The sequence below is a fragment of the Eulemur rufifrons genome, chromosome 7 (genome assembly GCF_041146395.1).
Source record: "Eulemur rufifrons isolate Redbay chromosome 7, OSU_ERuf_1, whole genome shotgun sequence".
NCBI classification, from domain to species: domain Eukaryota; kingdom Metazoa; phylum Chordata; class Mammalia; order Primates; family Lemuridae; genus Eulemur; species Eulemur rufifrons.
In genome coordinates, this window is record NC_090989.1 from 73,658,921 (window position 1) to 73,684,217 (window position 25,297).

The following is a 25,297-nucleotide window of genomic DNA, read 5'->3' on the forward strand; positions in this document are numbered from 1 at the left end:
CTACTGTGCTGCCAGTAGTATAAAACTGTACAGTCACGTCCTAGCCCTTCACATTAATTCACCTCTCACTCACTGACTCACTCAGACCAACCTCCAGTCCTGTAAGTTCCATTCATGATAAGTGCCCTATATACGTGTACCATTTTTTTACCTTTTATATTGCATTTTTACTGTACCTGTTCTATGTTGAGATACACAAATACTTACTATTGTGTTACAATTCCTACAGTATTCAGTAGAGTAACATGCTATACAGGTTTGTAACCTAGCTCAACTTTCTTGTATGAATATATTAGATGCCAAGGCTCTCAGATTTGGATATGACTGGCAGAGCTGAAATGATATCCTAGTTTCTCTGTTTTCTCATAGTGCTCTTTTGATTATAATCTGTTTTAACATCCGCCATGTTGTATTAGAACATAAAGGGCACATGAGCATTTCAGGCTCCTTCCTTGGAAGCCGCATATCAGTCTAGAGTCCACTCCAGTGAAATTAAAGTGTCAGGAAAAGCCTCAGGAAGGCCTTCAGAGCCTATAGAGATCTCCCCAAGGGTACAGTGATCCAAAGGGTTTTCTGTGATAGAAAAGAGGTCCTTTTACACATAATCATAAAAGAGCACACATTTATCAAATAGAATCATAGGGAACACTAATACACTGCTGGTGGGACTGCAAACTAGTGCAACCCCTGTGGAAAGCATTATGGAGGTATCTTATAACAGATTCAAGTAGACCTGCCATTTGACCCAGCAATCCCATTACTGGGCATATACCCAAAGGAAAAAAGGTCATTCTGTAACAAAGACACATGTACCAGAATGTTTATAGCAGCACAAGTCACAATAGCAAAGATGTGGAAACAACCCAAATGCCCATCAATACATGATTGGATTAGTAAGCTGTGGTATATGTATACCATGGAATATTACTCAGCTATAAGGAATGATGAAGATGTGACATCTCTATGGTTCTCTTGGAGAGAGTTGGAACCCATTATATTAAGTGAAGTATCCCAAGAATGGAAAAACAAGCATCACATGTACTCACCAGAAAATTGGTTTCCCTGATCATCACCTAAATACAAATCTGGGAACAATACCAATCATATATCAGACTGAGGTGGGGGGTAGGGGAGGGGATGGGTGTATGCCTACACAATGAGTGCATTGCGCACCGTTTGGGGAATGGTAACGCTTGAAGGTACTGACTCGGGAAGGGGGGGTTGGGGAAGGGAGGGATATATACCTCATGATGGGTGCAACGCGCACTACCTGGGGAACAGACACGCCTGGAGCTCTGACTTGGGGGGAAAGGCAGTACAGGAGCAACGTATGTAACCTGCAATTCTGTATCCCCCATAACAAGATGAAATAATAATAAAAAAAAATAGAATCATAGTTTTCCATCCAGGAACAGTTAATATCCATGAAGGAAAAAAGATCTGGGATTACTTATTGTTATGGGCTGAATCGTGCCCCTCTGCAATTCATACGTTGAAGTCCTAACTGGGAGTACCCTAGAAGGTGACTCTGATTTGAAAATAGGCCATTTAAAGATTTAGTTAAGCTAAAATGATGTCATAAGGGTGGGCCCTAATTCAATATGACCAATGTCCTCATAAGAAGATGAGATTAGGACATAGACAACCATGCAAGGAAGACTATGTGAAGACATGAAGAGAAAAGGGCCATGTACAAGCCAAGAAGCACTGGGAATGAAACCAATCCTGCTAACATCTTGATCTTGGATTCTGGCCTCCAAAGTTGTGAGAAAATAAATTTCTGTTTTTTTAAGCCATCCAGTCTGTAGTATTTTGTCATTGCAGCCCTAGTAAACCAACACACCTATTAAATAGTAGGAAATTATGTTAAAAGAGAAAAAAATAATCTAGATGGGAGTTTAGAAGACAAAGTAAAGCCTGGTAGCTAAAAAGGGACTGGAGGTAAGAAGCAACCAAAGAATTAAGTAAGTTTTAAAGTAGTTATTCTTTAGAGAAGCTTCAGTTTTTTGGAAGTTTTTTTTCTAAGCAAAAACAACAATAATCTCTAGTAAAAGAAAAATAGGCATATTGTAGAGTAAAATATAAAATCTATGTGAACTTTCAAGAAAAAAAGTGGATTTAAAAAATGCAGTAATGATAGGCTGTTTGGATCATATTTTTATATTCTCAGGGATATGGTGTTCTCTTGCTTCTTAGGGGAATTTTAGTAGAAATATTTAAAAAGCATTGTCCTAAATACATGTGCTGCCTCCCAAATATTCTTTCTTCTAAAAAGGTACCCTGAGTCTCTATTCTGTGCCAGATCCTTTGAAAGATGCCAAAAATAATAGCTATGAATGGGCTCTACTCCCTGCCCTGTTCATTGTAGGAAATGGATGCCTTCAGGTGAGGCATAAATGTAGGCAGGTACCAATGTCATGGGAAGGGGACAAATAAACAAGGCTCCACCTTTAGACAAATTCGGCATTTGTCAGGGTCTGAAAAAGGAACCACCTATAAAGAATGTTCTCAGAGAGCACAATAATTTTCTCTACACGCCTCCTTTAGTCCACTTCAGCTAAGCCACTGAGAACTAACTTACTAAACTCTATCTAAATGTTTTCCTTCCCTCCCCAGCTTCCTAGCACATGAATCTTCTAGACAAAAACCCTGGAACTAAAGGGAAGGAAGTCAGTACACCACCAATAGTCAGGCTACCTTAACATGCAGGTATAGTTGCCAGTGTCATTGAGGAGGGTGGGCCGGAACCAGAGCACATCTTTCTCCTTACTGATGCGGTTCTCAGGGAGGCGGAAGTTAATTGGCTCCTCAAGGTCCCGGTCCTGCCTAGTCCAATACCAGATCAGAGTAAGGCCAGCTGAATGGGCTGTGCTGTAGTTATATTTCAGGAAGTGTTCAAAGAGTGGGCACTTGATGCGAGCTGGCTCATCTTCAAACACCTGGATTTGCCTCATGGTATCTAGTCCCCAGTCATCGCAGCGTTCTGGAATAATAGAAAAAAAAAAAAAAAAAGAGAGAGAGAGAGAGAGAGAGAAATGGAGTAAGGGCAGATGAGTCACTTTACAATAAAGACCTCCAGAGAACACAGGACCTCAGGATACCCAACCTTTTCCAGGAACCTCCTTCTTTGGTCATCTTCGGTAACCTTCCTCTAATAATTGCATATAATAGGCATCTGTGGTATGAAGAAATTACTTCTCATTTTTTAAAATTGTTCTTTGAGTATCTCTTGAGTAACAACTTGATCTGGTAGCTTGATCCTGTTAAGCCCTACAAGGTATGGGGGATGGTATCACCTAAAAAAGGACATCATACGCTTCTTCACTTCTCAGGAACAGAGAAGGTTTTAAGGAGGAAGTTGTAACTGAAAAGACAACCCTTGGGTGGATGGGAGAGAGAACTCCCAGTTGTCCCTAGGTCTCCTGATTTTAGGGCTAGACCTGCACTGTCCAGTAGAAATTATAATGCAAACTACATGCGTAATTTTAGACATGCCAGTTGCCATGTTGCAAAATTAAAAAGATGCATGTGAAATTAATTTTAATAATATATATTGTTAAACCTGATATATCCAAAATGGCAAAATAAAATTAATTAGCTATGTTATATTTACAATCTTTATTTTGTAGAAAATCTTCAAAATTCAATGTATTTACACTGAACAGTACATCTCAGTCTGGGCCAGCCACGCATGTCCTCTAACTACCTTACTAAACAACAGCATGGTCCTATAAAGGTCCAGAGTTCTCAGTGGTACTCACGGGGGAATATGCACTGGGGAACAAAGGTGCTAGAGTTTCAATGACTGAGAGTCGAATAAAATTTGTAATGGCCTTTATGTTTTTTTTAAAAAATATTTTTAATTATTAAGGGTACGTAATAGTTGTATATATTTATAGGGTACATGTGATGTGTTGATACAGGCATACAATGTGTAGTAATCAAATCAGGGTAATCACTCATGTATTCAGAAGAAAGAAGACATAATTACTTCTTTTCTTAAGAGTGACATCTGAATGGGAGGGCTCTAGAAATCACCAAATGAAGGCCAAACAGAGGTCAGGGGTGATGGAGTCCTGTGAGTCACAAAACAATCATCTTAATATAATATTCTTTTTCCCTTTATCCCTAACATGCATACATACATATCATACACACACACACACACACACACACACATACATATATATATTTTAACTGTGTAATCTTCCTTATATTTCTATTGACATCTAAAACCTTTCATGCTAATTATAATAATCAGAAAGGATATATTTAGTGTCACATTATAAATAACATCATTTTAAAATAAAATGGTTACATTGCTCTTTTAATTACAGCCAATGGAAAAGTGATTTGCCGTACACCAATATCCAACCTAAAAATACATGAACAAGCTTTCTTTTAACCATTATAAATTCCATAGTGTTTTTCTTTCTTTTGAACTTTTATTAATTCTACTATCTCCAAACATAATTTTACTTTAATGGAATACAGTCTTACATTTGATAGTTTATATTTAATTTTTCATCATTCTCAGCTTTTATTCTTAGTACAATATATAAAGCACTAAGTGTTTAAAAGTTTTTCCTTTTGAAATGAGTTTTATACATTTAAATAATATATATTTCCAATTTTATTAGTAATTATTAAATACAAAATGTTAAAATCTTATTAGAAAACATGACTTAATCTAAATGGGCTGTTTTTGAATGAGAGAATTTAGGCATTCATTGAAAATTGTTTGCTTATGTGTAAACACTGAGGAAATGCCTTCATAGCCAGGAACAAAAGGAGTTTTCTTCTAACAACGTCACTCAATTCTTTAAACTCCTTCTGAGATATATACCCATTTTATATTTTTATCATCAAAATTATTTTTAATGATCAATTGACAACTCTAAAAGACCCCGTCTGCAAAAGCAGCCCTGGTTCTCACTTTTCCCTGTATCCACACCCTCTGCAATTGAAAAGCATGAGTCACCCAATCAAGCAGGAGAGTCTGCTTGACCACCCCTTGAGTCTGATCTGCTCTTGTGACTTATGACTTACACAGGCCAAGGAAAGCAGCAAAAGTGATTGTGTAACAATATAAGCCTAAGACTTAAAACTTTCTGCTTTTTCTCTTGGAACTCCGTTACCACCATGAGAACAAGCCCAGGAAAGCCTACTAGTAAATAAGAGACCATATGGAACGGAGGCGAGGCACCCCAGCCAGCAGCTAGCCTATCTCCAGAAGCACAGCTGTCTGGCCTTTCCACAACTAACCCAAGATGCCAGAGCAAGCCCAGCCTAGGTCAACTGTGTCAGGCAACTTACAGACTCAGAAGCAAAAAACATTCCTGAAATAAATAAAATGAAGTTTTGTCACTTAATTCTGTGGTTGTTTATCAGACAATATTTTTGTAGCAGCAGATAACTGGTAGAACAACTATATTGGTAATTGCTTTAATTTTGATAAAAGCACAGAATTTGAAGCTTTCTGACTTCCAAAAGGATTTGTCACCAAAGTAAGTAATAAATCTCTGGGAAATTTAACAAACTGTTTTCTTCAAGACTCTACAAATGACTTTGTTGCTATGCTTTCATTTAGAAGCACTTTTTAAAATTTAGCAGAGAGAGAAAGAATTGGGAAGATCAAAATATTGTTCCCATCAACACACATTTGTAATACAATATTTTTATAAAGTATCTTATTACATTCTTTAAGTATATTTCCATTAACACTGCAAAGTTTCAGAGTTAGCTCATTGAGTTTACAGAAAATTACAAGTCTTTCAGATAAACATAACATACCTAATATAGGTATCCAATTTCATTTCCTTCTGAAGCTCCCCAAAACTAAAATAATTTTTCAATACAAAATCCCAAGTAACTTCAAGAACGGGAGAAAAGACAATAGAATAGCAACATCAAAATGGACAAGTGGTAACAGGCTTAGCAGATTTAAAAAGAAAATTCCTCAACCAGCAGGGGAAAACTGGAGAACAAACCAGTCTGTAATTGAGAATGCTGAAAAAACACAGGAACTATCAGCACCAAAATAAGGAGTATTTAGTGGTGTTCACCCAATATTTATGGGTTCTCCCCCGAAGTAAAGAGAGGTCATGTGACTCACTTCCACCAACAAGATGTAGTCAGTGTCACTTGTGGTAGGTGTTTTAAGAGTATATTTTACCCAGTTTCTGGCAAATATGAAAGCACAGAGACTGAGACTCCCTTAGCTTGGGTCCCTTAGTGTGGATGTCATTCAGCAGAGCTTTGTTATTTTAAGTCATGGATAATTGGGATTTGCTTGTTACCAATACCAATAATCTATTCTATCCTGACATATGCAGTCAGGTACCTCACAACTGAAGATACACGAAGAATGGTAAGATAAAGAAGATCAGATTACATCTATATCAAAAAGTTATATCCTTTGTTTCAATCCTGCTCTCCTAGTACTGAACAACTCTCCCCTCTCAGCTTCAAAGATGAGGGTAGCCAGACATTTACTCCAGACAAGAGAATGAAAGAATCTTCTGTGGAAAATTTGGCCAGCTTAAGAAAAAAAAAATCTAACAATCTCAGTGTCAGAGATTCTTTAACAAATCATGCAGCCACATCAACCAAAAGAAAAAATCATGTTTAACAAGCTCCACACTCATATTTAAAATTTTCAATCAGCCTCTTAATCTCTTCTTAAATATGAAAGGTAACTTGAGAAGAGATCTGAGAAGAATCTCTACCATAAAATGTAATGTCCAAAGAAACAAAGTCAAAGAAACTGGGAGAAAAACAAGGTTATTCAAGGAAAAGTAAACATTTAAAACATACTATCAACAGCCTCAGAGAGATAAGAAACCTACTGCATTCATGTAGCAGGAACAGGATGCTAAAACAAAGAAATATTCAGAGAAAAAGATGCTTATTGAAATTAAAAACATGATTATAGAAAGTAAAAACTTAATAATTTCTTTTTAGAAATCAAAGATTTCCAAAAAAGCAGAGTAATAAAGGAAAAGACACAAGAAATAGACAAGAAAGTTGGAAGATCAGTTCAGGAATCTCAATATCTCAATAATAAGAGCTGCCCCCTCCCCGAAAAAAATACAAAGAAGAAAATTCTCAATTACATAATTCACAGGAAAAACAATACTGTAATTAAAGCATACAACCTTCTGAATTAAAAAATCCTGTCAATTGTCCCAGCATAATGGATAAAAATAGATTTACACCACAAAAATATTTCAAAATAAATGTAGGAAAAGAGAGATTCTATAAACTATTAGGGAGTAAAAAAGGAAAAAAAAATAGTCACTTACAAAACATCAGGAAAGAAAAGGGCTTTGAGACTCTCAAAAACAAGACTGGAAACCATAAGATAATGAAGCAATACATCTGAAGGAAAATGATTTTCAATCTTGAATCTAAATCTATTGAAATTATCATGTGTGAAGGTGACATTTTCAGACACACAAAAACTCAGAAATTTTATTTCCCATGTGTTCTTTATCAGGAAGATTCTGGGGTATTTGTGAACCCAAAGTGAAAGAATAAAATAAGAATGAGGAAAACACAGGATCCAGGAATATGGAATCCACTTCAAGAGAGAGAAGGGATCCCCAGAGTGACCGTGAAGGAGATCCAAGGACAACAGCTATGCACCAGGGCTTGGTGATGCACCAGGAGGGGCAGAAGGGGATGAAAACCTCCACTAAGGAAAAAAAAAAAAATAACGGGTAGATTAACTGATGACATTAGCAGTGTCAAAACTTATGCTGAAAGGTAATTGAAAATTATGAAAATGGTTACCAAAAGATACAAACTAAAGTAAGCACATGAAAAGTAATACAGTTAATAACTGTAAAAAATAAGAAAGGTAACACAATTGTAGATTATTAATATGTGAAGACATTAATTAAATGATTATTGATTCAACCAAATGCGTAATAGTATTACCTAGAGTGGAATGAGTAGAGAAAGCAGAGGGGATATCAGTTTGAGAGAGATAATTCTCATGTACTATAATAAAAAAACATGAAAAGATAATGACAAAGGTTGACTAAACAAAAAATAACAATATACACAAACTGGATAGTAAAATATAGATGGGAAATTCCAGAAGAAATAAGTAAAATACCCCAAAGTGATTGACTCTGAGGAGGATAACTAGTGGGAGTGAAAAAAGTGAAGGCAGAAAGAACACAAATATTTCAGTGTAAGTCTTTTAATATACTGACTTTAAAAATTCTATACATTATTTTCTTTGAATAAATATAAAACAATAATTAAAAAAAAAGAAAGGGGGAAAAAATATCCACCACGTAATATAATTGGGAAAGCCATTTGCAGTGTCACCACCCTCATCACACCCACTTTCTGTTAGAAAACATCTTGATTTCATTATTTAATTCCAAAAATTGTGTTGATATGCATTGGCATGACAGCATATTCACTTTTGAATTATAAAGTATATAGTTTTAAAAAGAAAGAGAGAGAGAGTTGGACAGCAGATGGAGTCTGGAACTTCATCATATTAAGTTTGTTGTCTGGATGAAATAAGATGTCACTGCCTTCTGTATTTCATTGATAAAGATATTCTTTATGCTGTTCCCAAAATCACCTCCCCAAAGACTGTACTTTTTGTTAAAATTGGTCGATGGTAGATGCAAGACTACTAAATGAAACTTAGCATCCTCCCTGTAATCCCACCCTACAATATATATCAATTCACCCCAACTTGGGCCACAGATCACATTTTTGATGTCACGATTCACTATTAACAGGAACACTGGTAAATTGGAGAGAAAAAGGAAGCCCTGCTGGGGGTTAATGGTGACTTTTTATTAAAGGAAACTTTCTGACACCAGTATAATAAGTGTCACTTTGTTTGGCCCCTGGAGGGCTTTATGTCCCTGGGCCATGATTAATAGTAAGAGAGATAATGAGTGACAGGCAGATTTTTCTTTTGTAAAGGAAGAGAATGCTGATTGGCAAAGGAGATGGAAAAGGAGAGCTAACATAACATTTCCAGCAGGTACTCAGGCATACCAATTTAGGAGGAATTATAAAACGAATTTCTGGTGATCACAAGAACAGAATGTGGTAGAGACTGTCTAGATGCTGATTAATCCTGTTTTCACCCCTGTGAAAACTGCCTATCCTCAGCACTTGGGTTAGGACCATGTGATTTGTTTTGGGCAATGAAATGTGGCCAGAAATACTGTACAACCTGCAACCCCTTGCATAATCTTTGGTGCTCTCTTTCCCTTGGAGAGAGAGGGACATCATGGAGAACCTGATGTCCAGAAATGTTTGAAAAGGGAAGCATCACAGAATAGGAGCCTAGACCCTTGGCAGGGCTTAGGGCAGAGCTGCTCCGGATGCCACCTCACTTACAAGGGTCTGTGACATGAGTGAAAAATACACCCCTATTATGTTAAGTCACTGAGATTTGTAATAACAACTAGTATTACCTATTTTGACTAATGAAGGAAGGTAGAAGTTTCCTTTCATGACATAAGTTAAAAAAATCAAATCAAGAACAGACAATTTTAAAAAAATAACATTTGTTAAAGGCTCTTATATACCTTTAACACCAAGATTTTTGGACTCTTCCATAGACTTAATATGTTTTCAAGCAAATTAAGTACAATGCATTTTAAAGGGAAAATAAATAATTCTACTTGCTATGTATGTTCATTGCATTATGTTTTATGGGCCAAATGGATATGTCTCTAAAGTGAGTCAGCTTTCTTTATAATAGAGACTGAAAATATATGTATTATAATAGTATTCATAAACATTAGCAAAAAAAATAGTATTATTATTGAGCTTTTTCTTTGGGGTATTTGCCCATTTGAAATGAGTTCCGTGAGTTTTTAAGTTTCTCTAGACAGCCACCTGAGGGTATTTTGTCAGAGCTTTTTAAATTATTCAATGAACAAATAAAAATAAAATCTATGGCAACAGGCTGGAATGTCATGTAATAACAAATTAATTATATGATTCACTGCAGGCACCAGCCTCAGAAAAGACAGGAAAAGGCTGTTATGCAAATAGATTTGTCTCTATAACAGCAAAGGGAATTTATTAAATTACTGGCACAAGAATTACTTTTTGTTTAGAATGCCCCTTCTTATTCAGTTTACCCCACAGTGGAAGTCCTCTTTAAATCGGCTCCTCAACATGGGGGAACCACAAAGTCATCATTTCCCTCAGCCAAAGGGTTTCTTAAGGCTGAGAGTCGGTAGCACAGAGGACTGATGGAAATGTGCAAAGCCTCCCAAAGCCAAGTCACTGGAAAATCCAACCCACGCTCCTGACAGCAATTAGCATTTATATAGCAGGGTATACATTTTAACTAATTAATCTCACAACACCCTCTAGGGCTTTCATGCCCATTCCCACATTACATGCCAGGAAACGAAGACAGAGAGATTAATTGACTTACTTTTGCCTGAGTGGTAGCACAAATAAAAGCTGCCTAAACATAGAGCTAGGATGCTTGTCCCAAATCTAGGCTCATACATTCAAAGGAGGATATTTCCCACAGAAAATCTGTTCATATATTTGTTTTTATTAAACATTTATTGAGAACCTGGTGTAAGCAAGCCGTAAACATAAAGGTATAAAAACTCAAGCAGCTCAGGTATAGAAAAGAAAGAGCAAATATTTGAATTTTGGAAGACATAAGGTGGAATTACTTTCCATATTTAATTATATACCGTGTGCCATTTACTTGCCATATGACCTTGGACAAAATGCTTCTCCTCTTAATCTCAGTTTCTGCACATGTAACCTGCCTATTTTTACAGTATTATATGAGAATTAAAGGGTCTAGCATATAAAAGGAGCTCAGTACATATTAGCAGAATCTGCATGATAAACTTGAATGGATCCTAGCCCATTTTCCTTGTATCCCTAGCCCATCAAAAAGTTAACGATCTTCACAAAAGAAAAACAAAGACACAAAACTGAACAAAATGAGCCAACTGTTACAAGGCTTCCAAACAGAAGCATAGTTGAAACTGAATGATGGCCGGGCGCGGTGGCTCACGCCTGTAATCCTAGCACTCTGGGAGGCCGAGGCGGGTGGATCGCTCGAGGTCAGGAGTTCGAGACCAGCCTGAGCAAGAGCGAGACCCCGTCTCTACTAAAAATAGAAAGAAATTATATGGACAACTAAAATATATATATACAAAAAATTAGCCGGGCATGGTGGCGCGTGCCTGTAGTCTCAGCTACTCGGGAGGCTGAGGCAGGAGGATCGCTTGAGCCCAGGAGTTTGAGGTTGCTGTGAGCTAGGCTGAAGCCACGGCACTCACTCTAGCCCGGGCAACAGAGTGAGACTCTGTCTCAAAAAAAAAAAAAAAAAGAAACTGAATGAGCCTACAACATAAAGTACTATCTAAACTGGAAAGTTCCATACATGTATTAGTTACAATTAATCTATGAATTGTGATTTCCTATGTAACCTGTGGCAAACCATTTCCTGTGGCAGACCTCCAGGTCTGCAGCAGGGACTGCCAGAGGAGCCCCATTTCTGTGCCTCTCTCCAGCCCCTCTCCTTCTAACAGAGTACGGGAATTTTCAGTTGGGCACATAACCATTCAGAATAAAAGTGACATTTCCAAGCTTGCCAATCACCTGGATATATTAAGCAAAACTAATTTACTCAGAATTTAGTCAGGCAACTAAATTCTGGCCAATGGAATATGTTTGAAATCGTGACGTGGTAGATTCCGAAAACCTTCCTTGAGAGACACTGGCATGTTCCTGTGTTTCCCGGGCTCCTCCTACCATCCCATTCGTTTTTCATTCTGCTGCTTGGAACACAGATGTGATGGCTGGAGCTGTATCATGGACCATAATAATTCATACCCTAAAGATAATGAAATCTGAAAGTGAAAGGAGGTGGGACCTTGAATAACTTAAGGAGCTGCCTTACGAGCCCTAAATTTTCTACTTCTAGACTTTATGTGAAATAAACTTTCTTATACTCTTGTTACTTCAAATGTGGTCCACACAACCCACCAACATCATCGGCATCCCTTGAGAGCTTATCAGAACTGCAGACCTTCAGGGCCCACCCAGACCTACTGAATTAGAATGTGTATCTTAACCATCCCCAGGTGATCCCTACGCCTATTAAAGTTGGAAAAATTAGTTTAAACTACTGTTATTTTGAGTCTCCTATTCACAGCTGATCATTATCATCATTGATAATAATGTTCTATTTCATCTGTTCAAATAAGTGGGTAGTTGAACAATTCCTGAGGTTCTATTCACCCCATGAGTCTGTCTTTTTGATTAATACTTACATTTAAAAATATATTCCTTTTTGTTCCTCAATGAAAAAATATTTAAAATATCTCGATATTTTTCTAGCACTGTCCTATAATAAACCACCAATGTTTTAAAAACCTACAAACACCATTCACCTAGAGTACGATTTATAGAGGAAATACTATTAAAACTGAGATTTTTTTCTTCAGGAGAGAGCTACTAAACCAAAATCTAGAAAATCTTTCTGAAAAATTCATATTTGTCAACTAAGCCATCAGGAGGGAGAGAAGTGTGGAGTGGGGGAGAGAGCTGGAGTGTCGTGAGCATCCATCACGCATCCTCATGCTGCGGGCACCGCCCAACAACACTGGGCACGTAACTTGGCAGATGGCTTTCCTGGACCAGATAATCAGACATACCTTACTCCCACCAAGAATAGGGAGTTTTCTTGATTAAGTAATTTGAAGAAAATAAGAAATAGTCCTGAGCAGAGAATAACAGATGATAAGATTTGCCAGGTTAGGAAAGAATGCCAAAAATCAAGAAAAGGGTTGGGTGGGGGACAAACCCACATGCCACAGCTTCAGTTTTGTTAGAGATTGATCCTAGAACAAGTTTTATCCCCAGTAGTATAATACTTCTCCCGGTGACACTGGGTATTTATCTTTACACTGCCCTAAAGACTGTCATTTTATATTAATTAGAAGTGGCAGGACTTTCTAGTTAAAAAAAAAAAAATTGTAGAGAAATCATTACTGGGCAAACATGAAAACAAAGAAAGAAAGAAGAAAAGGAAGAAGTGAAAAAGGAAAGTGAACCCCCACAGATGAAAACAACCAAACCTAAGAAGTTTAAATGTAGAATAATAGTAGGTCACACTTAAAGTTACAAAATCAAATTATCTAAAGGATGACCTAGAGTTGGGTCTTTCATAGTCTATTATTACAAGATGAATATTCTAGGACTTCTGAACAGTTTGGTTTTCATTCAGTACCTGCCATGCTGAGGTTCCACTCTTAGTTTGTGAACACGAGTGTCACTTTCTACAAAATTTTCCTTGTGGCAGGAGACTTGAGTAAAAATTCTGGGTTTTCTAGAGAATTTTAGAGTTCCCAGGTCTAAAGAAGTTGCTGAAGGTCTCCAGCCTCTTTCTTGGTCTCCATCAAATTATTTCATAACTAGGTTTTGAAGCACCAACAAAAAGACCCTGAATCATCATGTGTTAATGTCCAAGAAGGGTCCACTAGCCACCCTTCCTGCTGCTGTGCATAATAGGGAAGATAATGGAATAGCATCATCTAACAGTCACCCAGAACAGGCTCTGCTTCTCTCATCAGTCACCAGGGGTTAGCAAGCTGCAGGATGGATTCTCGGTATGCTGCCTCTGTACCATGGTTCATTATTTTCTTTTTTTAAAAAAAAAAATTACTGTAATGAACATCTTCATGCAGCTGAAGGGAATGATTTTCTTTGCAGGGATGTTGTGACAATAAATAAACTGGCTTATGTCAAGTGTGGAACCGTACACTGGGGAAACTCTAAGTAGTCATTAGTTGGCTTTTGTGTTTTTTATCCTCTAAGCAATCTTTTCTAATCCATGATTAAGATGTAAAGATCCAATTACTATTCTCATATAATAATCAAGCAGCCTTTGCTCTCTTTATTCTCATTATTACATACTATTTATTCAGGGTCCGATGGGTGCTAAGAGCTATGAGCAAAATCTAGAAAAAAATATGGTCTCTGTCTTCAAATTTCCATTCAAGAAACAGATTGTGAACATTGGAAGTAAAGGCATTTTACTCTTTATCATACAGTCCCAGAACAGATGGGTCTTAAATCTAGTTGCAGCTTCCAGTTCTAGTAGGATAGCTGGTAAGGCCCCCATTGTACAGACGAAGTGAATGCAGCCAGAGAAGACAAAGGACAGGTCTGCAAGTGGAACAACAATATATGATAGTGGTTGGGAAGGACCAAACCGGCTCTCTTATATCCCAAAACTACTTGTCCTAGGGAGTATACAATGGCGAGTCCCTGACAATTCCATTTCTAATCCTTGTTCTTGCCACTTCCTAGCCATGTGTAAGTAAATTAAATATTCTCATGTGTAAGAAAACTGGTTTGAATATTAAATGAGACAACACTTGTACAGTGTTTTACAGAGAGCTGTTAACATAGTCCTTGCTATTGTTAATATTGTAATTCTCTCTTTCTCAATTCCAAACTGAGTATGGCCAATTTCAAATGGAATATTGCTCAACAAATATTGTTGATGTTTACCCTATGGGGACTCACCTCTAGCAAAGTGCTTGAGAGTCTTGGACTACAAGGGAATTTTTAAAATATTTAGAAAAATCCTTTCATATTTCAAATGGAGTAAATAAACCCAGAGAGTTAACTTGATAAATAACACAGAGCTCATTAGTGTCAAGTATAGAATCATTCCTTTTCAATCCAAATTTTTTGTCCTTTCTATTACACCATCCCAGTAAAATATATATTCCGTATACATATCTGAACAAATATTTCCAGTTGGTATTGGGAATGTAAATAGTACAACAGTGCATACCCCTTCAAAACAGACAATGAAAGAGGCTAAGAATCAAACCCAGGAAGATTGGAACAGATAATGTTAATATTGGGTCCTAAAAGATATCTTTGCATGGGTTCTATATGGTCAAGCCATACAATTATTATTCTCATCCTTCCCATTTTACAAGTGAAGAAGCTGATACATGAGCCTTGTCTTTGAGGCTGAAAGTAAGCTAGGTAGCAATGCTGCCTACAAGTGTGACACCTGAAAAGAAGAATCCTGCACCTCAGTTTCCGCATATGTAACAATACATGAAACTAAATATGAAGCTAATAAAAGTGCCTACCTTCTAGAGCTGTCATTAGTGGTAAACAAGATCATACATGAAAATGCCACAGGGACTCTAATGGATGATAAGAACTTAATAAATTTAAGCTACAATTACGATGTTGATTTTTTACAGATGAGGAAATCAAGACCTAGAGAGACAGTCAGCAGGGAAAATGAAACATTTTGTGTGTCTGTTTTTGAGTTTTTATTGCATTTTATCAAAGCCAGGGACAAGAAACTCGAAATTAAGATTTGAGTTATAAAATGTAGAAAGCAGGCTAAGCATGGAGTCACTTCTTAATTAGCAGAAATATCTCAGTGATCACTTTTCCACTCAACAGTATGATGTAAATTTAAAGCCCTCCGGGGACTCGGCAGGTCTCCATACCCTCCAATACCATGTCTCACTTCTCAGTTGAGGGTCAGAGAGGCTCATCCAGTAAAAGTACATCAGGAGCCTTCAACTTTCAATTAAGAGCCATCCAATTCCCTGCCTCAAGATTTGCAATCATATTCCATGCACATCTACAAAATTAAAGGAAAGTGCATCTTGTGAGCCTTGTCAGCAACCTCCTTAGCAATTCTCAGGAAATTGCCCGGAGTAAAAGGAAGCTTATGATCTTCATCACCTGCCAGAGGAAGAGACACAGGCTACAATTCTGCCGCTGTGTTTAACAGAGGCATCACCTGTGAGATGTCAGTGTAGTCTCATTCAATTTTAATAATGTGTCAAGCATGTAAATTTTCTTGAAGGCTGGTAGTGTCAAGCAGAAAACAAAAGATTCTGATAGAAAATTGGGTGAACCAAGTATCAAAAGCTAAGAGCATGAGAAATAGGGTTTGGAGATATGTCTGCCAAGACATATGCCTAAGACCCCAGCATCCTTCCCTCTAAGCTGTTTGCACCTCTGTGTCACCTCTCCCACCAACTGCAGATATGCAGCCTGTACTTTTAGCGGGGGCTGAGATTGTTACCTTCACCCTCCTTATCTTTGTCCTCCAAGTGAAGCCAAGAGGTGCGGGATGACGGCCGAGGTTATCATCAGCTTGTTCCATGTACAGATCTGTGGCTTCAGGAGACTTCTGATTTCTCTTCAGCTTTGAAAAGGGTTATCCTGGCACTGGCCTTAGAGTCTTAACCTCCTAATGGACTGAGCCCCATGAATTTACAAAGTTGGGCAGGACAATTTCCGGCACTTGAAAGTCCCATGATTTCTTTGGTAACTTTGAGGGTGGGGGGAGGGACATGAAATCATCTTAGCTTAGCTTCCTGTTTGTGAATGTCCATATAGTGTATTGTGTGTTTTAACAAATGATTTACACTGACTGTTGCTGTAAAAGTGAATTTGGAAATAAAGTTATTACTGAAAAAAAAAAAAGATGATGGGATGGCTTTTGGCAGGAAGAATTCAAAAGGTGGGGGTTCTGAGTGGCTAGGTGTTCAGTGGTCACTTGCCTAGAGAACACTGTCACCTCCCGAGGGGAGGAGGAGGTCTTGGGAAGAGTAAATGCCAAGATAAAACCCTGTGCCAAGTTTCTGAATAGTTCAGTAACCCCTAACCCACGATGCATCTTAGAAAACCACTGCACGTTAGCGATGGAAGGAAGCCTCAGAAATCCAGTCTCTTGGCACATTATACAGATTATGGTCTGAAATCAGAGGGGTTGGGAATGCCTGAGGTTAAAGACTGGGTTAGTGGCAGAGGCAGGATGAAAATCTCCCAGATTTCTAGTTATTACTAGTTATTTGGCCTGTATCACAAAAATTACCTCTGCGAATAAAACCAACTACAAAAGAGAGGTTATACTACTCTTCAATCAGTCTTCGTTTTTCTTTTCTTCTGGAATGTCAGAGGTTGAACATTTATCTTCAGCTCACTGACTCACTATAATCTTAAGGTTGAGAATGCTTGCCTCATATATTTACTGGTAAAAAGAAAACAGAAACTACAAACCAACTTCTCTGAAATTCAGAGATATTAAAACAAAGGAAGCAAAACAGGAGAATGTACTTTTCATATATGAAGCAAAAGCAAATACTCTGGAAAAATCAAATTTAGAATCTCTTACATAATCTTTGTTGCTGTCACCTCCTCTTTCACATGGTACACACATTCCCTCTCTGTTCACACTCAACCAGTAGATACACCATGAATGTCGTATCACTGAAGAAAAGCAAAGTAATTACTAGAAAGTAGAAAAATAGGCAAAGGATCATCAAAAAGGCCTGCAGTCATACAAAGAGGGCTCTTGGGAGCTTCATAGCACAATTATGACTGTCTAGGTATATATCTCTAGTGTATGCATGTCCAGGTATATTCCAGGGCAACCCTGTCAGTCCAGAACACTCAACCCTCGAGACTTTGAGTCTCCTAATACTGCACGCCGTTCCCTGCCTGGTGGAAAAATGAACAATGCAGGTGGATGCTTAGAAAGGTGTAACACAGCTTTTTATTTCCATACGCTTTGAGGCACTAGAGGTTTCTGATTGCTGAACCTATCCTCTCTCCACTGACCTCCTCAGGCTCTCAAAGTCATACTCAGCCTTTTTGCGTCTATTTTGGAGACTTTATATATAATTCCTTCTCTCAAACACTCCACTCAGTTTGATTCTTTATGTTGACAAATATCTCAAACTATATTCTTTCCTTCTCTCCTATACCAAATTAGCTACTGATCCTTTCTTTGAACATAAAAATTCACCTTCAGACAGATCTTTTTTTTTTGAGACAGAGCTCTGTTCTATTGCCCGGTAGAGTGCGGTGGTGTCAGCTTAGCTCACAGCAACCTCAAGCTCCTGGGCTCAAGCCATCCTCCTGCCTCAGCCTCCCAAGTAGCTGGGACTACAGGCATGCGCCACTACGCCCGGCTAATTTTTTATATTTTTAGTTTTCCAGCTAAATTTCTTTCCATTTTTAGTAGAGACAGGGTCTCACTCTTGCTTAGGCTGGTCTCCAACTCTTGAGCTCAAGCAATCCTCCCACCTTGGCCTCCCAGAGTGCTAGGATTACAGGCGTGAGCTACCACACCCAGCCCAGACAGATCTGTTTAAACTTCTTCACAACGAAACATAGTTTCTGAGGTACATCTTGTAGTATTCTTTATGTAGAACAATGGTAAAGGGTCAGACAAACTGATTTTTTGTCCTAATTTGCCTGTGTTATCACCAATATCATTATATTAATAACCACTACCATCGCTTAATATTGAATGTTTTCTATGTGCCAGGTATTAAGTGCTTTACATTTAATATCATTTTTAATCCCGATAACAACCCTTTCAGAAAGTTTTATTATTGTCCCCAGTTAACAAATGAGGAGTGTGAAGCTTAGATAAGTTAAAGGATATATACACCGTGGATATTGCACAGCAAGTAAGTGGGACACAGGGATTCTAATGCAGATCTGCCTCTTTCTAGAGTCTAAGATTTAATATTGACGGGGGCCAAGTAACTTTCCTTCTCAGGGATTCCATTTCCTCATGTATAAGGCAAGACGGTAAAACCAGATCTATAAGCCCTTTCATCTCTATGATATCATGGTTTTATAACCAATGCTAACTTCAAGAGTATTTTCTAGCCTGAATCTGAAAAATATAAATCAAACCAGTTTTTCAGAGAAAACAGCAGGGGTGGGCGGGCACTCATTAATAGAAAGGGGAACAAAATGAGTGAGAGTCTAATAACCGGCATAAAATCCATGATTAGCAGTTCCCAGCATCAGAAGGCACATGTCATAGCCAAGAGGCAATGGGGCAAATCACATCTGTCTGAATTAGACCGTGTCATTATATAGTCCTGTTTCCAATGGAGATTCTGAAGCTACCTTCATGCTCAACTTTCCTTCACAACACTCACTTTTAAAAAGCAGAGGAGTCAGAAATGTCAGCCTGTCCTCGAAGGCAGCTCCCTCGGGCGTTAGCTGCCTCTGTCTTATTAAGTATAGTCAGGCATGACTCAGCTCCTCCATCAACTGTCTGAGAAGGAGAACATTTCATGCTGGTAGAAAATCACCTTAAGCAGAACAATGGGAGGCGTTTAGGGTAGACAATTAGAGTCGGGTTGCTTATTACTCAAAATCAAATCACCCTTTTCCTATTTTAGACAGGAGAGAATAATCATAGCCAATAGGGAAACAGGACTGTTTTTGCTTAGAACACATCAGATCACCCTGTCATCTCCAGTTACAACCATCAGCCACTCAGACACCTCTTCTGTCTGGGTCACAAGGCAAGGTGAACTGTGGGTTATGTCATGTCCTTCAATCAATAAACCCTCAGTGAGAACCTACCACATACCACAGTTTATAATAGGCTTTAATGGGGGATAAAGATATCAGGAAGACTTACTTTCTGCTTTCAAAGCTCTCACTATCTAAAGAGGGTGGACGGTCAAGCAAAAAATCACAATGCAAAGCAAAATGAGGCAAATGCTAAAAAGAAAAAAGATGCAACATGTCTAGAGAAAGCATAAGGACCTCTTAATTCTGACTTCAAGAGAGCTGGAAGTTGAATGGTGCCTTCACAGAAGAGATAGCATCTGATTTAAGGCTGATAAAATGAATAGAATGTGCACTGACAGATACGAGGGGAGGAGTCCAGGCTGTTGGGAGCTATGATTAGTCAGTCTATCAGTCACAGAGTGTGGGATGATTTAGCAGAGCATGAGAATGGAAGACTAGGGTCATACAGGGTGAGAACAGACTTTGTTCTGGTAGCAACTGAGAGTCACCGATGGTACTTGAAGAATTAAGTGACATATATTAACTGTAAGCGGAGATAAAGGATGAGTTAAGAACTATGTTTGTGCCCTGAAGCTGTCTGATGGGTCACACACATGTGCAATTCCATATGTGTCAAGAATGGAGTTTCTTTATCCATTTGTTATCCCTGCTTTTACTTGTACAAACCACAAATGAAGTCAAAAGAGACAATTACAGCAAGCTGGGCTGAGGGGGTGGGGGCATGCAGTGAGGCTAATGGCTTTTGAGGTGGTCCTTTTGCTGTACAATTGTTAGAGTTGGGGACTGTGATTTATCAAGATGAGAAAGACTGCATTGTCTGGTACCTGCTCCTTTTTCATGCCCTAATCCCCATCATCATCAAAGATAATACATGGGGCTGTATTCCACTTTATTACTGTTCGTGGAGCCTAATTATCCACATTCTTTATTGTTGTTCTCCTGGGGAGCCCAACCTCAAGGTATTTTAATAACCTAAAACCTCAATAAATGACAATGCTCTGTAGCACAGCACACTGTCTACATATCCCTCTGGCACTCAGGACATTATTCTATAGGTTATAGATAACGGGATACCTGGATTTTCTCTCCAACTACCTAAAGGCTCCTTGTTAAGAGGACAATAGTCCTTTTCATCTTCATAGCCCCTCACTGTGTCTGAAAAAGCCTAGAAGCTCTGTAAACATACTGAGTGAAGAAGAGAATAGTGGTAGATCCAGTGAAGGGCCAGGGAGTAGGACTTTTAAAATAATCAGAAAAATTAAAGGTTAGCAGCAAAGACCAGCTACAGATGAGAAGAAAATATTCACAAATCATCTACTCAGTAAGGGACTCATATCCAAAATATATAAAGAACTCTCAAAATTCAATAAGAAAACAACTTCATTTAAAAAAAGAAATAAAAGATTTTAACAGATACTTCATCAAAGAAGGTATGTATATGAAACATAAGCATATAAGATGCCCCAAATTGTTAGTCATTAGATAAATGCAAATAAAAATCATACAAGATACTGTAACATGCCTATTAGAATGGCTAACATTTAAAAATTGGAAAATATCAAGTGTTGGTGAAATGTGCAGCAGCTGGGCTCTCCCATTCATTAATGATAGGAATGCAAAATGCGGTAAAGCCACTTTGTAAAACAGTTTGGCAGCTTTTTATCAGGTTAAACATGCACTTACCATGTAACCTACCTATATCAATCCTAGGCATTCCTATAAGACATGAAAACTTATATTCAGAAAAAACTTGTACATAGATGCCTTAATCATAATAGCTACAAACTTGAAGCAGTCAAATGTCCTTCAGCTAATGAATGAATAAACAAACTGTGATATATCCATACAGTAGAATACTACTCAGCAACAAGGAACGCACTTCTGATACAACGACAATGTGCAGGTATCTCAAACGCACTGTGGTAAGTGAAAGAAGCCAGTTCTGTTTGATTCCATCTATCTGACATTCTGGAAAACACAGAATTATAGGAACAGAAAACAGATCTCGGTGATTGCTAGGGGCTGGGGTTTAGAAGAATTGACTGCACAGTGGCAGCATGAGAGAAATTTGGGGGGATAAAGGGAATTTTTCTATATCTTAAGTGTCGTGGTTGTTACATGGTTGCATGTATTTGTCAAAATTCATAGACTTCATACATCAAAAACTCAATTTGACCGTATATAAGAGTGAATAAAAAAACAAAAATAAATTTTAAAAGGTACAGTTTCTGCTTCTTAATTAGAGACTTGGCTTTATTCGTAACAAATGGGAGGGGACAATCATTTGCCCACAGTCCTAGTCTGCATTGCCCTTTCCCACCCATCTCCAGTGGTCAAATCACACTAGCCTTCAAAGCCTAAATTGAACACTATGCCTCTGGATACAGATGGCTACTCTCAGTTTGAAGCAATTTCTCTCACTTATAAACCACCATAGCGGTTTCTCTGGAGCTCTCTTCTGACACTAACCACTTTATACCTTGCATTATTATTTAAGTTGTTGGCTGATTCTCTTCTAGATTGTGAGCTCAAAGACAGGGTTGGGTCCTGCTCACCCAACACAGTGCCAAGCACACAAACTTTGATGGATATTTGTTTCTAAATAGGGTGGAATAAGGAAGCTTATGGGAAAAACAGAGATCAATAACTGCATAGAAATAAAAGTCAGTGCTTCCTCAGAACTCCCTGACATACATGATATGTTCTCTCATACAAAATAAATTCATAGTTGGTATTAAAAATGAAATGTTAGCCATTTATTATACCCCTTCATTCATTCACTGAGTATTTACTGAGAACCTACTAAGTGCAAAGGCTTTTCTAGGCAGTAAAGATACAGAAGTGAATAAAATGGTGCCTGTCCCCCTGCAGCTTTCATTCTAGAGAAGGTGACAGACATTAAATAGTTAATTAACCAAGCAGTTAAGTAAACAATTACACAATTAATGACAATTGCTATTGGAATGAGTACCAAGAGAAAGAATACAGGGTAATATGAAAGGCTATATTAGCAGAGATCTTACTTAGCCTGAGCTGCCAGTGTTTAGGGAGGGAGGGGGTATGTTCCCTGAGGAATTGACTTTGAACTGAGAGCTATAGAATGAAGGTGTGAAGGGCAGAGTTGGAGGGCAGTGTGTGAAGGAAGAGCTTAGAGGAGAAAGGGAACAGGATGTGAACATCTGAAAGAATCCCAGGAAGCTTCATTGGCAGGAACAAGAAAGACAGTGGAATTGAAAAGGCTGAAGCAACAGGTAGGAACCTGAACATGTAAGGTCATATAGGCCACAGTAAGGAACTGAATGTTCATTCTAAGAATAACAGGAAATACTTCCAGAGATTTCATCAGAAGAGACACCTGATTTATCTGACCATTGTAAGTAGATAACACTGGTTGCTATGTGAAGAATGGACTGCAGGGAGTAAGAGGGAAGGAGGAACAAATGGTTATTACCTACTGCAGAAAAGTCCAAGAATGAGATGGTGTGGTGTGGACTAGGATGATAGTTAAGATGGAAAGGAGTGGACAGAGCTAAATGAAAAAAGAACTAAGATAGGCAGATGAAAATGTAAAGAAAAAGAAAGGCAACTTGGTTCAGAGGCTCTTAAATCTCAAAATTACAGCTTCAATTATGGCATGCTAGAGTGTTAGAGTGAGAAAGAACTAAACAAATTTACAGATGAGGAAACACAGATTCAGAGGGGTTAAGCAGCCTGTCTAAAGTTACCCAGGAAATTATCAACATAGCAGTTATATTATCCCTTATTCCCATTTTTTTAGAGCCTAACTTTGACCTCTACTTTGTTCTTCATTTTTAAAGCAAACACAGTAATGATCCCATCCATAAGCCATGGTATCAGGGACCCTGAGACATTTAGACATAAAACATAGGAGATGTAAGTAGTGTGAAGAAAGTAACAGGATCTGTTTTGTTCACTGGTTTATCCCAATGCTAAACAAATGTCTGGCTCATTAAAATATCGCAATGAATCACTGTTGAATAAATACATAAATTTTCTTTTCCCATCTTTCTTTTGCAATTATGTTCTAAATTACAATTGAAAAATAATACAAGTCTCAACTGACTTAGAGTCATCAAAACCAGAGTTTTGATCCACTGCAGAGAACCATAGCAACATAAGCTGGTACTCATGCAACTGGTTTTGAAGAATATGCTACTACCTGCTTTTGCATTATTAGAAAATTGATATGTAAATGAACATCTAGATTTCGGAAAAACCCTACTGGGCAAGGGTATAATTACATTTATAAATATAAATTCTTGTAGGCATGCACCACCTTTAAATATAAAAATCTCAATCCCAATTTCATGACACAGAGACCAACTGACGCTTACCCATCTGCCAAATGTGTGGCATCAGTTTCAACTGAGATTTTGCCTCCCTATTTGCTTTTGCTGGTTACAGAAAACTTTTCATTACAATCTCTCACTGGATATCCATAAAAACTTTGTGAGATAGGCAGGGCTGATATTATCATCTTCATTTTATAGATAAGGATACTAAGAGTCACATGGAGCCAGGATTTGACTTGTATCCAGGATTTTTTCTCTGCATTATATATTGTGAATTACCCAGGGTATTTCCTGACCCGGGACATCTTCTGAGCTCCCACAGCACTGAGATTTACATTTGCTATGCTAACAGGAAAAGAAAATGCTCAGATGCTCCTCTACTATATCAGAGACTAAGGGGCTGAGTCCTAGAAAGACCTGTGAATTCACCATGACCTCTTCTGCTGCTTCTTTTTTTTTTTAAAAAAAAAAAAAAAACTTTATTGAGGTATGATTGACATCCGAAAACCTGTACATATTTAAGTATACAACTTGATGAGTGTGTGTGTGTTTGTGTGTGTGTATATACGTGTGTGTGTGTGTGTATAATATACATATACACACACACACACGTATATATATGGCCATAAAACCATAACCACAATCTACGCCATAAATATATCCATCACCTCTAAACTTTCCTCCTGTCCTATTTATTTATTTATCATTTTGGTGATAAGAACATTTTCATGAGATCCACCCTGCTAGCAAATTTTAAGTTTACAATACAGAGTTGTTAACTATAGGCACTAGTAGATTTCTAGGACTTATTCATCTTGTATAACTGAAACTTTATACCCTTTGACTAATACCTCTCCATTTCTCCCTCTTCTCAGCCTCTGGCAACCACCATTCTACTCTCTGCTTCTATGAGTTTGACAATTAATATTTGTCCTTCTGTGTTTGGCTTACTTAACTTAGCATAATGTCCTCCAGGTTCATCTATATGGTAGTATTTCCTCATTTTTTAAGGCTGAATAATATTCTAGTGCATATATATATACCACATTGTATCGATAATATTCCACTGCATGTATAGATCACATTTTCTTTAACCATTCTGGTAAACACTATGGAAGTTACTCAAATAATTAAAAGTAGAACTACCATTTGATCTAGCAATCTCCCTTCTGGGTATACATCCAGAGGAATTGAAATCAGGATCTCAAAGAGGTATTTGCACTCTCAGGTTCATTGCTGCCTTATTCACAATAGCCAACACCTGGAAGCAACTTAAATGTCCATTGATCTCTTTTGATGCAATGTGTTTTACCTTAAGGAGTCATTCCATAAAGCTGTGATATCGTCCCTAACCTGAGACTCACTCGCTATTCCAATACTTAAAAAAAGCATTTACAATGATACAGTCACCTTGGAAAATAGTTTGGCAGTTCTTCTAAATGTTAAACATAGAGTGACTATGATCCAGTTATTCCACTTATAGGTATATACCGAAGAGAAATGAAAACGCATGTCCACATAAAAACTTATATACAAATGTTCACAGCAACATTATTCATGATAGCCAAAAAGTGGTAACAATCCAATGTCCATCAAAATTGAATGGGCAA

At 37.8% G+C, this 25,297-nt stretch overlaps 1 protein-coding gene across 3 annotated transcripts in view; it reads right to left on the bottom strand.

Annotated features, from left to right (window-relative positions):
- IL1RAP (interleukin 1 receptor accessory protein) overlaps positions 1-25,297 on the bottom strand; it is a 95,402-nt gene that overhangs the window by 45,735 nt on the left and 24,370 nt on the right. For all 3 annotated transcript variants that reach the window (XM_069472781.1, XM_069472783.1, XM_069472782.1), the window contains exon 3: positions 2,698-2,983. In XM_069472781.1, coding sequence (XP_069328882.1) covers positions 2,698-2,983 — 286 coding nt within the window. The remainder of the gene's footprint in view (positions 1-2,697; positions 2,984-25,297) is intronic.